This window comes from Sceloporus occidentalis, unplaced genomic scaffold (genome assembly GCF_023333645.1).
Source record: "Sceloporus occidentalis isolate IW3139 unplaced genomic scaffold, rSceOcc1.0.p SCAF_199, whole genome shotgun sequence".
NCBI lineage: Eukaryota > Metazoa > Chordata > Lepidosauria > Squamata > Phrynosomatidae > Sceloporus > Sceloporus occidentalis.
The window spans coordinates 867,197-883,953 of NW_028317179.1; the positions used below are offsets into that span (position 1 = coordinate 867,197).

Consider the following 16,757-nt stretch of genomic DNA (forward strand, 5'->3'; position numbering starts at 1 on the left):
ATCACTTTTTCTTTAAGTTACCTTCAAGGGAAAATCCCACCCAGCGCTCTCCTCGGTTCTATTATTATAAACATGTCTGCCCCCCACAATAGACTTCCAGGGAGGGAAAAATATCGCGCATGAGGATTCAGGAATGCGAGAGATCCACGTTAAATGTCAGAGAAGCAGGATATTAACCCTAACCTCGCCTGCCTCCCCAGTATCTCAGGGTCCCGTCACTTATTCCCTCCTACAGCGGCATGGAGACAGATTTTTATTTTAAGCCTCCATTCTATATCATGGTGGCCCCTTTATCCGCAATTAACTCTCGCAACCCCGCAGGATAACTGCCTTAGTCTAATTAAACTTGAAAAACTGACCGAGAGGGAAAATGAAACATATTCCCACGACTCCCAACTGCCCCGCTTTGCATGGGACAGTCACGATTTTGCTTCTTTCCTGCTGTCCAGCCGAGCTTTACCTCTGCCACACTTCTGTCTCTGTCTCCTTTTACGTTACTCCGCTTCTTCTCTTGCCTCTTTTGTCTTCTTTCTTTCTTTGTTTGCATATTAATGGGGGTATCCTTTATGTTAAAATATATACGTTTTGCCGTGTCTTATACTGTGATTTTTTTTTTACTTCGCCAAGAGGGTGGTAGATAAGTGGAACAGCCTCCCAGCAGAAGCATTCAGGCTTCTGAATCTAAGATGAGACGGGCCGAATGGGGCCAATCATTGGCACAAATTGTCCAATCCTCAGAGGGGGCGCAGCGGCAGCTTTTGGTTTGCTGACGCCCATTAAGATACAATACGGGCGTACAGTCTGCTTCATGGAGGAATAAAGCGTATTCTCCTTCTGTAGCGATAGCTCTCAACAGCATTCATCTTATTGTCAGTTTTAAAGTTATTGTTACTTTTTACCATCCCCCCCCATTGTAACAGCGCTACGGAATCTGTTGGCACTCTATAAATAAATGGACTGTACCAAGTTCTACGAAGTATGCTGTAGCTTCATGAATTCCCACCTTATTAATGAATTGTAAAGAGATACTCACCCCAGCAGGGTAAGGCCTGCCCTACTCCCTCTTATTCTGTGCCTGGTAAACGTCACGAAGCCCCTTCCCCTTGGTACAGGCCAGCACTGGTAAGACAGACGACTGTCACACATACACACTTCCTGGTTGTGACGTAATACAACAAGGAAGAGCCACTCAGGACAGTACAGTCCAGTCTCTGCCAGAGGGAGGGGAAGGGCTGATGACGTCACATAAACATGGTCCGCTCAGTGTGCGCAGCTGCACTAAAACTCTGTAAGCCCGCCCACCAAGCGCGTCATCCCCTAGTGGGTTCTAAGCCACGCCCCTTGCTATTGGCGCTCCTGTCAAGCGCCGTTACCTCCACCCTTCAGTGTGTTTGGAATGACGTAATTTCATAGTATTGGCGTAGTGAGCATGCGCGGCCAGTGGATGACGCCGTTGCCAAGGGCAACGACGCGATGTTGAAAAGCTATATAGGTGGGCGTGGTTTGTTAAACTGAGTGGCCAATGAGCGTTTGGGGAAGGAAGAAATGATTAAAGAAAAGGGCGTGGTTAGGGCGTTCATCGAGGCGTGGAACGCAAATGGTAGTAAGGGAAGGGCTGGGGCTATGAATAGGCGTCGGGGCTTCCTGTCCATCGATGTGGTGGGCTTGGCCGCAGAGGAGGGGCAGGAGCAGCATCAGTAAGCGGCTGCAACAGGGGGACCGGTCCCGGGTGTTTGCACGGAGTGACCGAGAGATGCAGAGCTGAGTCGCCCCCCCCAGACAGCCGCCGCCGCCCCGGGGGCAGAACGTGCCCAGCCGAGTGTGACCCTACCCAGCCATGAGTGACTTGAATAAAACCCTGCAGAAATGGCATGCCAGCTTCAGCAAGGGCACGGACTTCGACTCGTGGGGGCAGCTGGTGGAGGCCATTGATGAGTACCAGATGTAAGTTACGGCTAGAAACGGCGATCACTGACCCAGCTACCCCTAACGCCCTGCAGTTTTCGGGGGCAGAAAGCTCTATCCTGCAAGGGAGCGCGAGAGCCCCCCTTCCAGCATATACCTGTAGGGCTTAAAGCTGTCAGTCACACTCAGCTGCTGCAGAACCCCTTGGGAGGCAGGACTGATGGCTGCTCTTCTTCCCAAGAGGTGCTGCCCGATCTTACAGCTTCCATTGGGTTCTGGGAGCTTTGGGTGCCGTACCAGTGATTCTATTATTGTTCCTCCCCATGCTATAGGCATATATATATATATATATATATATATATATATATATATATATATATATGTGTGTGTGGCATATGGGATTATAGCAGTATCCGTTTATTTATTATTGTTTTATATAGCGCCATCATATTCCGAAGCGCTGTGCAAAAGGATTTCCGCTTTAAAGGACTTTACTAGTATTTTTATTTATTTACCTGACATTATTATTATTGTTTTATATATCGCCATCGTATTCCGCGGCGCTGGATTGTGCTCTACTAAAGCAGAAAAAAGAAATATAAAATATTTTTCTCCAATCTGCGCCTTTCTGTGTATTTTTGGTGCGGGTTCCATTATATTTAATGAAGTGGTTTCATGCATTGAAATGTAAAATAGCAACGTTACTGTTATAGCGGATGAACAAGGAATATATTTAAAGGGTTAATTATTAGTTAATAGAGTGGTGCATGGGCTGCCGTCTTAGTTTTAAGTCTTCCTAGGTAGAGGAAGACAAATGGGGGTCGTTTAGACCCTGGCGCGCATGTGTACGGTCTTCCTATGGATTTTATTGGGAGCTCTTTCCTGCTGCTGATTGAAAGCTTTAAGTAGCCAATCGGTGGCAAGAAAAGTCTGATCATGATGGAAGGCGGGACTTTTACTGCGTGGCTGTGAGCTCTGTGTTAGGTAAGGGCTTTATTTTTTGGGGAGAAAGGGCCTTAAAGTACTGTTTCATTTTTTTTTATTTATATATAGCGCCATCATAATCCGCAGCGCTGTACAATGGGTTACCCCCCCACACACACACACACACAAATACACAGCGCGGTTTACAGTAGCGCTGCTTGGTTTCGTAATAAATTAATTCATTAAAAAAAAAAAAGCTGTTTATTTAAAAATTTGTGGGAAGAATATTTTACTTTATACTCCAAGCTGATTTCATTAATATTTTGGAGACGGTCCCTGTTCTTTTTGGCTAAATTTATATTTTATTCCCTTATTCCAAACCAAATATGCTGCTGTATAAAACAATTAATATTAATAATAATAATAATAAAATAGGCAATGGCTCATCTAATATAACTTCAGTCTTAGATTCAGGAGCCGTATGTCTATCCCATGTATGTTTAAATCCCCTCACTGGATTAGGTTCTACCACTTCTGCTGGGAGGCTGTTCCACTTATCTACCACACGAACAGTAAAATAAAACTTCCCACATTACATCTGAGCCTCTTAACCCTTTGTGGATATAACCCAGTATGTGCTGTAACGGGGTGGTTTTGGAGCCCCCATGTCTGTCAGTCTGTCTCCGTTAGCAGAGTAGGGCTGCTCCCCCTCCTTGTCCGCTCAGCACAGAGTATCTTTACAGCAATTTCCTCCGGCTGTAACCGTATCCCAGACGCTTCCAGCTCTCGGCTTCGGACTTATTTTTCGCAGGTTCCCACCCAAACTCTCTGGCTGTTTTTGGGTGGAGTTCTTCTGCAGGATGTGAAGAAACCGTGAAACCCGTTCACCCAGCTGGACAGCCGGACCGTGCGAATACAAAAAAAAAAAAGTGAAAAAACCCCAAAACATGAAATTCTAAACTTTTTTTTTTTTTTTTTTCATGTATTTTATTTAAATACATTTTTATTCCAAAATGTTGGATTTCACTATTGCTGGAACGCTTCTGGCAGACACCTGACACCACGTTTGTTTGTTGTGAGAGAAGTTACAAATATTTACGAGTAATCATATGATGGTAAATAAGCAAATAATAAGGATGCGGGGGGGGGGGCAGGGGATTCTGGGATAGATTGCCTTTTAAAGGGACCCTGTAGCCATCATATCCGCTTTAATGGATGTGACTGCTGTGTGGCCCCCCCCCCTTTTTTTTTTTTTTGCCCCATTCCCTTCAAGCGGCCGGCCAGTCGGTTGTAACAGATGGCAGACCACGGCGGAGGAGGGCAGCTGCTGCTGCAGTGCTGCAGCTTCTAGGTCAGAAGTAGTACTTTAATATGTATTCTTCTACAGCGAGGGTGTCGGTCATCGGAAGGACCCTTTAAGCAGAGATTTGAAAATCCCCAGGGGCTAGGGAGCTGGCGGGGGCAGAAGCATGTTATTGCTGGCACCATACACAAGTATTTGCCCCCTGTTGAATATTTTTGGCGTATGAAACTCCATTGCCCCGCGTGAAGAAGTCCTCTTTCTGTTAGACTCGGACCTGGGTGCCAAACTTCTGCAGCCTTTAATTCGCTGATAAGTCCGTCCGCGTCTTGGAGGCGTTCAGTTCCATCTCCGCGCAGAACTGCTTTAAGTAAATGTCTCCAAGGGGTTAATGCTGATGGACGGACGTTCCCCGGTGATGGAGATTTCTGGCTCCATCGATGGTGACGAGCTGTCCAGGTCCTGGCGCAGATATCTACAACTCATGCCACCGCCACCAGTGTGCTCGACGCTTGGCCCGGGATTCTCCGTACTAAACGCGGTTTTTGCTCTCTTTGAAGCAGAGCCGGGCCGGGATTTGTTCTTGAGGAACATCCAAGTGACCGAGACGCGTTCATTTGTGGTTTTTGCTGTTCCGCTCCGCCATGATCTCATCTTTCTTGATAGCGGAGTCATGAACCCCGACCGGAGCTGAAGCGAGGCAGGCTTGTAGATCCTGGATGATGTTCTCGGGTCCTTCGTGGCTTCCTGGATTTTCCGCCTTGCCTTTTGAGAGAGTTGGAGGACGGTCGCTCCCGGGAAGATCTCCTTCTGTCTCCAGTTGGTCCACATGGTTCTGACGGTGGGCTGGTGGAACCCCCAGAGCGTATGTGGTGACCCTTTTCCAGACTGCCGTGTTCAGGATGATGATGGGGTTCGGAACCTTGTGTGCTGACGGTTTCAGTCCGAAGGCAAGGACCGGCGCCGGTTGGATTTATACTGGGCAGGGGTGGCCCGGATCAGGCGGGATTGTTTATTAACACCCGACCCCAATAATTCCTTTCGCTGGGTTGATTTTTCCTGGGGAGGGAAATAACTTGTATCCAGCGATGTTTGAAGTACAGTCTGTAACTTTTACTGTTAGGCATCCGCCTGAGAACAACTCTCGTGATTCTAATCCATTCACATGAGTAAAGAGGCTTTCGATTGCCAAGGTCCTTTCTGATGCCCCCCCCCCCCCCCCGCTTGATAAAGCAATGCCTCCCGGATTAAATAAAATACCATCTGTCGCCCTCGCGTATGATACGAGTAACTAAGAGCTGCGGAAATTGATTGCTGCGGTAAATGTAGGTCATGGCGGCTCCGCTCCCCCTGCCCCGAAGCTTTGCTTTAGATTACCGGCGGTGTTCTGACGGAATAGGGGAAATTAACCATACGGTTTGGCTGTCCAAGCCGTGGGCCACGTTAAGCATTGTTGTGCCACTGTGGCAGCTATATCTATTGAATTACCCCAGGGGGGTGCTAACATTTCATTATTTAAACCAAGGTTAATGTGCCCTGGGCTTTTATTTATTTTTATTTGGGGGGTATTTCACAGGGTTATCGCTGATTAGATACATTACATTTAAATGGCGCCGTTACAATGGGGGACAATAAGATTAACACACGTTTTTTTGGTTTGTTTGTTTTTTTTTCTTCGTGGCAATCCATAAGTAGTGTGTAGATAATATATTATTAAATTAAAGAAATTGAGAAAAATGGTGCCTTGTGTTGCATGTTATGTTAGTTAATACATAAAAAATGAATCTGTTCGTCTCAAACATTTGTTTTTAAAATGTTCGTGATTTTTTTTCCCGCAGATTAGCTCGGCAGCTACAGAAAGAAGCCCAATCTCCGTCCAACGCCTCCGATTTTACAGAAGATCAAAAGGTACGGCCTCTTCACTCCGTCCGCTCGGTCCCTCTGTCTATCCACGATATCGAGACTCGTTACAAATAAACCTTTTATGTTTAATCTCGGTATTCAGATGTGAGTCTGTAACGTGCTCTTTACTTCGCTGTATCCAGTGTTGGAAAGTTTATCCGATACCGCCCGGGCCGGGGAGGATGTTATGAGTCGCTAATCGGTTTCCTAAATCTATCCGTGTACTTCCTTGTGCGCCGACCGCAGTCGTCGTATTCAATGCGGGTTGCGTTGCTATATCGCAGCTTAAAGAAACGGTCATGCGTGTTTTTGATGGGTCTTTTCCTCTTGAAGCTCTTGACCCATTGAAACTCCAGTCCAGAAAGGCCGGACACCCAAAGTTTGTCTTGTGACGCGCTGTGTCCTGATCCGTTTCTTTCTCCTGCCCTTTGAAAATTTCCAGCAAAAACACTATTTTATATATTTATTTATTTTTATTAAATAATGTAGATTTTTATACATTCATAATATGTTAAATAATGAATGTAGTAGTATTGATATTATTTTACCTTTAAGGTAGGCCTAACCACATCATTAGTTCTTAGCCATAAGCTTGTGAACGTCCCGCTTCCCTTTAGATTGTAAGCTCCTAGTGACAGGGCCCTCCAAACCCTTTGGTCTGTGTGACCTCGTTGTACGGCTCTGAGAATTCAGTTGGCCTGAAAAATAAATACTCTCGTTCTTGTGGTCTTTATCTTCGGTGCCTGCCTACAAGGTAATGGTTGACTTGTTTGGGGTTATGGTGGGCCAGTCAGAGGTTCTCTAGACGGAGCGAAGGTGGCAGGTTTCTCATCTCGGAGACCAGCTCTGAGCCCTCTGCTATAACAAAAAGATGAGGGAAACTTGATGAATAAATGAAGGAGCGGAACACGAGCAGAACACGAGTCCAACCGGTGGAAGCCCATAAGGAACGTCCCGTGTAAAGACAGAAATGTCACCACCAAGTCATAGTTGAGTAGCAAAGAGCTCGCTCGGTGTCCACTCCTCTGCGGACGATGGTACTTGCCCATGAGGTGTCCGTTCTTCCCCCACCTAAAAAAAACTCTGTGGTTCCAATGAAGCGTCGCTGGCAGCTTGTACTGTAAGTCCTGAGAGTTTGTAGGCAGACGAGGTATGAGGAGGAGATGTATGGGGTCTACTCTTGGGGCTTCCTAATGTGTTAAATGCCCCAGTTGCTGTTCATAGACCAGTTTGACCAGTGCCAAGTTACCCCTGGACTCGTAACGATGGCTGATTAACCACCTGACAATCCCCATCATTGCAGCTCGGCTCAGAGCAACGCAGACTCTCGCGTATTTAGACTGTAAAATATATATAATACCCCAGAGCCGTCTTATCTGGCGGTTTTTGTTTTTTTTTGCCCTCTCCTGCCCCGTTCGGTATTCGGCAGCGGAGCTCAGCCGTGATATTCAGGAGCTTAAAAAATGCAAAAAAAAAATCATAATTGGACCATCCAGCTTTGTTTTCTGCCCCAGGGGTCAAACGTTTTCCTGTTTTATCTCAGAGAGTGGATCTCCTAATAATAAATATTTTTTTTTTAATGAAAAGCGCATTTTCTCTGCCAGGACGTTACGAAGTCTGTGTCTCGTTTAAAGCCTCGTACGGATATACCGGCGAGTCAGAAGACAATCTAACATTCTTCAAAGATTATCTCAGCCTCTTGCTGCGTTCAAACAGGAAAGAATCATCAGAAAAATCGCTCCCGTGGGGTCGTGGATAAACCTCCAAGGCCTAGCGGGGTTAGACTCTTGCGGAGGGATTGGCACCTGCAGCATATGGCTTGGTTATCCTTGCAGACGAAATACATTTTTGTTTGTGTGGTTTTTTTTGTTGTTGTTGTTGTTTTGTTCCTATGGCTTCACAGTGAGGGTTGTAAAAATAATAAAATAAAATAAAATTGGAACAGCCTCCCAGCAGAAGTGGTATTGGCTAATACATTGAGGGACATTAAACATGCATGGGATAGTCATGTCTCCTGAATCTAATAAGAGACCAACGACTGATTTAAGGTTTAATATTACATGTAATCAAAATTTGAACAGCTTTAGTTAGGAGGAGGGAATATATATATATATATATATCTCTCTCTCTCTCTATCAGAATTTGGCTAATATCAATCATTAAACAAAGTTTGGCTGACTTTATAAAGGATGTGTATAAGTGTAATGTTATGCATTTTACAGTATGGCGGGTTTAATGTCAGATAATTGTTGGATCGCGTTACTTTAATGGGTGAAAATAAGCGTGGCGTCACTTGCTGTTCCTGGCATTTGCCTGATTATTGTTCATGGAGTCTATTCGTTAAAGGGAGAGTCAGCAGGAGAGTTAAGGTCTCGGATCCTTCCTGTCGTTATATATGAGGGCCACACAGGCCGGTTTCGCCATCTAGAAGGGTTGAGCTGGTTCTGTATAACGTAGAAATCTCACTGATTTAACCATACACTATACAGGGTCGGCCAAAAATCATCCGGCATCAGAAGTTCAGTGTGGTTAGTAAAGTCCAGGAGCTGAAACACGACTCGCCATTTAGTGAATAGATCCCTGTGGCTGCATCTAACGCTGAGGTTTCTTTAATGGCCCTTTAACGGCTGTTACTCTCGTATGGTTCCTCGGGCACCGTCTTAAGGCGCTTTACGTTCTGCTTGTGAATGGGTCGCTTCTATGTTTCCTGAGTCTGCTGAACTTTACCCCCATCGCTGGTGGGTAATGCTGCAAACGCCGCGTGAGCCAGAGACTTTTATGGCTTGTCGGGGATTTGGAGATTTGGAATAGCTCGAGTAGAATGTATATGGAAACTGAATAATGTTCTGGCACGAGACCAGCCGCCGTTATTCACAGCCGTACAGCAGCCGCACCCTGCTTCGAACGTGGAAACGACAATTCACTCCTGATTTCAAGTACAACATAAGAAGAATGTGTGTTTTATGTGGATGAAATCTTCGATAGTTTGAATATTTTTTTTTTTTTTACATTTCTTTTTAAAAACATGTTTAATTTCTGTAAAAATGCTAACATACCGAGTGGCACTCACATAATTTTAATTTTTTTTCTTGCTAGTATCCGATTAAGAATAATAATAATAATAAAAATAAATATATATATATATATATATATATATACACACCCCCCCCCAACAGTAGTAATTTTTGACCCATAATATAACGTTTTCAGGCAGCTGCATATCAGCCATTTGTATGATTCTCGCTCTGTTATCTGAGCCCCAATCTTCTAGGCAAACACCCCAACTCCTTATCATACTGTCTACGGGAAACAATAGAATGTCTCAGTCTTAATCACCCAGCAGGACATGCTGACTAATGAAACTCTATGGAGGAATGGACTTCATTAGCATTGCCATAAAGCAACAGCTAAGTGTGGTGCTTGAGCAGGGAAGTCCCCCAAAATATCACATGACTGACAGCAACGGCGTTGCAACAATGCATTATTAATCTATTTCACATACTAAATAATGTGGGGGATAAACTTGGTGAATAAATTGCTTGTTTTGCAGGGTAAATGGTCACAATTTAGTGCTAATAATGGAATTGTGTTATTTTAAGGATTATTTTTATAGCCAGAGTAGTAAGTTCCCATATTTGTAATGTGTTCTTTACTTGTGCAGAAAACCATCGGGAAGATCGCAACCTGCCTGGAGCTCCGGAGCGCCGCCCTGCAGGTAATCGGAACTTTCATTTTATTTCTGACTGTATTAAGACGGTCAATATTGTGTATTGTTGACCAATTGGGTGCGTTATATGATTCTATGTATCTGGTTTATGGGCAAGTAGCAGGCGCGCTCGGGGAGATGGGGAATTAACCCTTTCAGCCCCACCGTGTTAGTTTAGATATTCGTACATTAGTCTCAGACTTTCGCGGTGTATGAAGCGTAATGTAAACAGTCTGTAACATCCTGAAACCCCCCCCGAGTAATGCCCGGTGTTTACGGGGAGCAGTCTGCGGACTGAGTGTCGCTGACATACAGAGAATGTCTCGAGGAGACGGAACGCTCTCGGACGGCGGCGCATTTATTCGCCACCCACTTAAAACACAATTCGCTGCTGAGTGTGACTGTATGTAATGGACAAAAACATGCGTTTCCTACCAACGTAAACCCATTCCTGGCATAAAACCAACTTTTTTTTTTTTTTTTAAAGGGGCATGGTGCCCCCCCTTGCAAATCCATGGAGGGTTTCTGCATACATTTGCCCCCTCTCCCCACCCCAGCTATTTTTCATCTCATGGCACGATATGATCCCACACTGGTTTGGCAATTGGCACGGGGGGGGGGTTATAACCCGATCCTCCATGAACATGCACAGAAAGGGCAACAGAGTAGGTGGGGAGCTGCATCTCTGTAGCTGCAGCTTCTCCCTAAGGTGTGTGTATGTTGCCCTTTAATTTATTTTATGACTGAATATCACTGGAACCGCATCAGGATATTGTGAACTGAAACGGCCTCTTCTCTGTGTGTTCTTTCCACAGTCCAACCAGTCTCAAGAAGAGTTCAAGCTGGAGGACTTGAAACAGCTAGAACCCAGTAAGTTTGTCTTACGATAGGGGCGGAAAAAGCAAATTCCATCACGATTAAATATTGAAATACTTCCAGCATAGCATTGATCGCTTTGTACATCGTGACTCCGTAGTCTGGAATCGATTTAAGAGGATATATTTGACTTTTTTTTTTATTTTATTTATTATTTTTTTAAATCCGCAGTCCCTTCAGCATATTTCCCCAGATGTTCTAGAATATACACACCTCGCGGGGCCGCCAGCCATAACACACGGCTTCTCCATATACCCGTTACGTGTGTGGCCTACCATAGAGTGGTGGCTGCCTACCATAGAGTGGTGGCTGCCTACCATAGAGTGGTGGCTGCCTACCATAGAGTGGTGGCTGCCTACCATAGAGTGGTGGCTGCCTACCATAGAGTGGTGGCTGCCTACCATAGAGTGGTGGCTGCCTACCATAGAGTGGTGGCTGCCCATCCATCTCTATGGTTTCGCGGTGGTTGTTCATTGGGGGTCAGATGTTCCCTCCAGCCACAAACAGATTGTATCCTCGGGGTACAGGAAGTAGAAGCGCAGTTAAGGATTTTACTGTATAAGGGCCACAATAAATGCTGTCCGAAAAAGATACAGATGTGTTACAGAACAAAACTGTTACTAAAGAGAAGAATAAAATATCCATTATGACTTATTTAAAAGGTCGGAGTCTGTCAGAAATATGGGCAGCCCAGGGTGAACGCGGAAACCCCTTAATAGGAGAAACTTTCATTCTAATAAATTCCGTTTCTGATTTTTGCCGTTTCAGTTTTAAACAACATTCTTACTTTCAACAAAGAATTTCCCTTTGATGTTCAACCAGTTCCATTAAGGTGGGAACCTCTTTCTTTCCACTCGTTTACTGGACGTGTGCGAAAGTGGAACGTATATACAGCTCGGTGAAAAATAAGAATGGGTTTATTATAATAAACATGTTTGAAAGGAGGCCGTGATGTGAGTAACGTGGTGTTGGTGGCACGTGTGTGTGTGTGTGTGTGTGTGTGTGTGTGTGTGGTGGGGGGGGGGGGTCTCTGATGCCGAATGGAAGTCATGGAGCGTTTTGCCGTCGCCGTACTACGGAGAAAGAAGTCATCTGGATGCCCTGTTGCTTTTATTTCGTTTTAGGAGGATTTTGGCTCCTGGGGAGGAGGAGAATTTAGAAGTTGAAGAGGAGGAAGAAGAGGCCGGTGCTGGAGTTGGATCTCCAGATGCTTTCCCTGCGCAAGTCCCAGGTGAATGACCCTTTATGCACAGAGGGTTAAGTCCTGCATTTATTTATCTGATATTTTTTGTAAGTAATCTCCGCTGTTGAAGCTTATTTTGCATGCTTTGTTTTACATCCATCGCCGTGTCCTCGTCCCTTCACGTGGTGTCGTGGCTGCTCGTTGCATGGCTTCCCCGCTTGCTTGTGCCACACAACTCCCATTAGGAGCGATTCAAGGTACGGTCGTCTTATTGCCGTCCAACGCTTTCCTTTTATATCGTGACGTTTGCTTGACTGCTTGAATTTGCTTTCATGACCTTTATATATATATATATATATATATATATATATATATATATATATATATATATATATATATATACACTTTAGTAATAATTTTTTTTAAACTGATTTCTAATTATTTATTTATCTCACTTTTTTTTTTACAAAGGTTACAAATTTGGTTTTATTTTAACAGCTTTTAACCCAATAAATGGAGTGTAAAGTTATGCCTGCGTATTATTATACCTGAGATTTTAGGGTAATTGGGCTTTGATCCAACAACTTTCCAGAACCTCTGTACACCTTTGCCACGCTACAGAATAGTGAAAAGAGCATATGTTCACAATTCATCATTTTTAGGGAATGATTATGATTTGACTTGTTGCCATAGAAACCTTAAAAAAGCTTCTTAAAAGTTTGTGTGATTGTTTATTATGTGGTTGAACCTTCAGAGAAAAGAATAAAATGGCAGATCTCACGGACTAGTGAGTGCGATTAATGATTTAGTTAAGCGAAAAATAACCATTTAATACACAAATCCTCACAAATATTTAATTGAAGTTCTCCCCCCCACTCAACTCAAGTGATTTTTAATTTTTTTATTCTCATTATTTGTAATATTCAGGCACTCTCTTACCAAGACTCCCTTCTGAGCCCGGGATGACCCTACTCACTCTAAAAATTGAGAAAATTGGATTAAAAGACGCAGGGCAGTGTATCGATCCCTACATGACAGTCAGCGTGAAGGGTAAGAGATGCAACCACCATAAAAATATGCAGTAAACCGAATATTCCCCCCTCTCTAACCTCCTACTCGAGTTAAAGAGACCCCGAATAACCAGCAGCATCACAACCCGATGTACATCACGGTAATGAGATCATTGTATATAGAGGGCAGATTTATTCCGGTTTGATTTAATTGAAAGCCCTTTATCACATTCATCCTTCCAAGAAAAAAAAATGTCTGTGAATGAATATCTGTAAAGAATGAAATCTTTTATGACCCAACATATATTATATATATATATATATATATATATACATATATTCTGACATCATTGAGAACTTCCTTGTTGTGTTTTGTAACGTCCCAACAATTTGCTTCTGAAGTAAAGTATGATCATAAATCCCATGTTTACTGAACGAGCTGTATCTGGGTCACTTATAGAGAATGAATGTATGTGGGGAGTACCTCACACTCCGTTTAAAGATTCTGCCTCCCCCCGGTCCGTTCTCGCCGTATCGTGCGAGTAATGCAGGATCTGGCCTCCTGTCTTCTGGGAAGCCGGCTCTCGTGATCCAAACTCTGCAGCTGCTTTCAGATTTTTTGTCTATGTAGTCATTTGGCTAACTAGTCATTCCACACCTTTGGACTCGCGCAGATTGTTGGGGTATCCGAGTTAAAGGGAAACCCCAGCCATCCTATTCACTTTAATGCATATGATAGTTGAGTGATGCAGACCCCCCCAATATGTATTTGCCCCCTCTTGTGCCATTGCTGGTGCGTCTTGTGCCGAATACCTCTCCGTGATGTGAAATACTGATTAGAAGGGCCGCCTGGGACACCCGAGTGTCCATTTAAGACATATGATCTCTGCCACTTTGTTCATGACATGCAAGTCTTATGCCTGTTTTTCTCAAAAATAAAAATATTGTTCTTCCTTAAATATTCAGATGTAAACGGCATCGATTTGACTCCCGTACAAGACACGCCGATGGCAACGCGGAAAGAGGACACTTACGTTCATTTTAACATCGAAATTGAAATACAGAAACACGTTGAAAAAATCACCAAAGGTAAGTGTGGGGGAGAGAGGGCGCTCGCGGCAGTCGGGAGGATAGGATCTCAACTAGTGGCAATTAAAGTGGGAACAGCTCAACATTTCAGATGGGCTCCTAACCCCCACCCTTTAAATGCATACCTGGGAACTCTCAGGGCTTTTGCCCCTCAGGCACGGATATGTTGCTGCCATGGAAACAGAAGTGCTGTTTTTTTTAATTATCCAGGTGAAAGAATGAAATGACAGATCTGTAAAGGCTGATTTGTATAACATAGTGGTGTTCATTCACCTTTTAAGCCTCACTAAGATGAAGATCCCTTATTTTTCCGGGAATCTATTCTCCCTTTGAGTCAGTGGTGTGTGGTTGTTGTGTGTTCTTAACACCCCCACCGGACCGGGGATCGGGATTGATCTCAGTCCGTGTTGCCTAAAGGGTGAACTGTCGCCATCACGGCCTCTAAAACACTAAATGGATTTATTAGCGCTAGTGTGGAATTATTTAATATCCTGTATCTTAAATTCTGTCCCTTCCTCTCACTCACCCTTACAACGGCTGCCTGAACCAATCAACAACAAGCAGCAGCTTAAACACACTCATGAAGTTATCTCTACCCTGTTGTGAATACATGTCTAATCCTTTTAAATCCGTAAACACCGTTCCGTTGGTTTATTTAGCATATAGAGCTGTAACATGAAGGATTCGGGAAAGGTGGCCGCTGACACTCGGGATTCTTCTCGTTTCTTTAATGATGATGCCGTTTTTTTCCATTTATTTTGTTTTAACTACAGGGGCAGCTATTTTCTTTGAATTCAAGCACTACAAGCCCAAAAAGAGATTTACGAGCACAAAGTGTTTTGCCTTCATGGAGCTGGATGAAATCAAGCCTGGCCCGATCGTCGTAGAACTGTAAGCACCGGACTGTACTGGGGCCAGCCTGTCGTTTCACCGCTCGCTCTGGCATCTAACTGCCGGCTGCAATACAAAGGGATCAGCCATTTCTTATTTATATATATTTTTCACATAGAGTAATGCTTTTGAGCGCTGCCTTAGGTCTGACGAATGCAATCCCAGCTTCCGTACTCGGCTGAGTGGTGCTTTGGGCCAGTTACAAGGTGGATTTCTGATCTCTGCAACCAGCTCATTGAGCAGCGGTGCACATCCCAGGTCTGCGACACAGGCGCTATTTCCCCTCTCTCCGACCTGCCACCCCGGGCCTCGTTAACTTAGGCCAGTGTAGGCCAATGAGTTTTCAGACAGTTGCCCATCAGTCGTGTATGAGCTCACTCAGCAGGACCATATGACTCATGGAGGTCTGCCTGCAATACTGACATCCAGGCAAAGCTGGTGCTTGCTTACATTACAGTGCCCCCTACCAGCTTGGTGCCCAAGGCAGTCCCCTAGTTTGCCTGTGTTGTAGGGGCCAGTCCTGACTCCTCATCTGCAAATACCTATATGACTATGTACAACACCACGTCAAACTCTTAAATAAATGTATTTTCCATGGGTTTTCCCCAATGGGTCTTTGCATGCCAGAGCTTCGCACTCTATTAAAGAATGGCTTCCTCACTTTTTTTTTTTTTTTTTATCGTGTTTCAGCTACAAGAAACCAACTGACTTTAAACGCAAGAAATTACAGTTGTTAACAAAGAAGCCTCTCTACCTACATCTACATCAGACGCTGCACAAGGAGTGAATACGGATCCAGCCTGTGCCTTCCTACCAGAAGCACCCGGCACGGGTGACCACCGCCGTCTTCGGTAACCGACGATCAAGCAGCTGATGCCGACACATGCACAACATTTTATAAATCTCATTTCTATGTAGGAAAGGTATTACAGACCACAGAAGCTGCAGGAAAACAAGGGGGGTGAATACGGACCTCCTAAGGTCACAATGATGTAAAACCACAGCAATAATAGACTTATTTTTGAATTTCGCGTAAAGTGTTGTGGCACTCAAATGCCTTGTGAAGAGTTTTGTTGAAGGACTTGGGTGACTGGTTCACATCTGTATATAAAATGTATGTCGTGCTATATTGTGTGTCCATACTGACCCGCGCGTGTTCAACAAGAGCATTACCCTTCTTTTTTTTTTAAATCAAATAACCATTTCACAATCTATTTTCATAACTACACCATAATGGCGTGTTCATACTGTGCATGACCCGTTATCCCTTGTTTTACAGGATTTTAAGAAATTCCCTGGCTCCTTGAGAATTCGCCCCCCCCCATCCATTCTTTAATTTTCTCAGATATTTTTATAAGAATGGCTCATTACCCAAATGTAAGGGAGTTTTATTTTAAACATGGTTCTGATCTTAGCGTGATTCCCAAATTTGATTAACGCTTTCAGTTTACTGGTATTATTCTTATATGTAATATGGTTTATACAACGTGTATCGAATGAGAGGCTTCGCTGAATCTGATTTATTTCAAGGTTTTGAGTTATTTGGGGAATTTCCGTCACTTATTCAAAACTTGAATCTCAAGAGTACCGAGATGGACAGTCACCCATATATCTATTTTTTTATTATTATTAATCCTTAAGTTACCCTTAATTATACATTTCAAAATGACTGATGCTGAGATCATTACGAGGCACAAGAAAGGTACACCGATTATTAAAATCAGATGCATACAAAAAATATTTTTAATACAAGTCAATCGGTACATATGAAGGGTTCAGATGCATTATAGTAGGTTCTAAGCAACTGAGACCTAATACTGTTACTGCAAATCTTAAGACATAATGTATATCTTTATGTCTTGACTCCTCCCAGGACTGCAAACCTGGGCGAGGGAATTATCTCGGGCACAGGGGTAATATTCTTTCCCATAGGGGAAGGGTATCTATTTCAATCAACGTTCTTAGACGTCT

General features: G+C 43.9%; 1 protein-coding gene across 2 annotated transcripts; it reads left to right on the forward strand.

The window, feature by feature from the left end:
* The first annotated feature begins 1,837 nt into the window (after positions 1-1,837).
* On the forward strand, positions 1,838-15,573 carry LOC149278166 (axin interactor, dorsalization-associated protein B). Of its 2 annotated transcripts, XM_089502258.1 has the most exons (11): positions 1,838-1,944; positions 5,968-6,037; positions 9,693-9,746; positions 10,553-10,607; positions 11,382-11,445; positions 11,738-11,844; positions 12,042-12,053; positions 12,724-12,846; positions 13,773-13,895; positions 14,669-14,786; positions 15,477-15,573. In XM_089502258.1, exons 1-11 carry the CDS (start codon positions 1,838-1,840, stop codon positions 15,571-15,573), a joined length of 930 nt encoding a protein of 309 aa, XP_089358384.1. The 2 variants fall into 2 exon arrangements, with proteins under 2 accessions (XP_089358384.1, XP_089358385.1); XM_089502259.1 differs by lacking the exon at positions 12,042-12,053.
* Positions 15,574-16,757: the final 1,184 nt, after the last annotated feature.

Coding starts and splice junctions, on each gene's coding strand:
- LOC149278166 (XM_089502258.1), top strand. CDS start 1,838: ATGAGTGACTTGAATAAAACCCTGCAGAAATGGCATGCCAGCTTCAGC. Junction 1,945..5,967: donor GCCATTGATGAGTACCAGAT/GTAAGTTACGGC, acceptor TTTTTCCCGCAG/ATTAGCTCGGCAGCTACAGA. Junction 13,896..14,668: donor CGTTGAAAAAATCACCAAAG/GTAAGTGTGGGG, acceptor TTTTAACTACAG/GGGCAGCTATTTTCTTTGAA.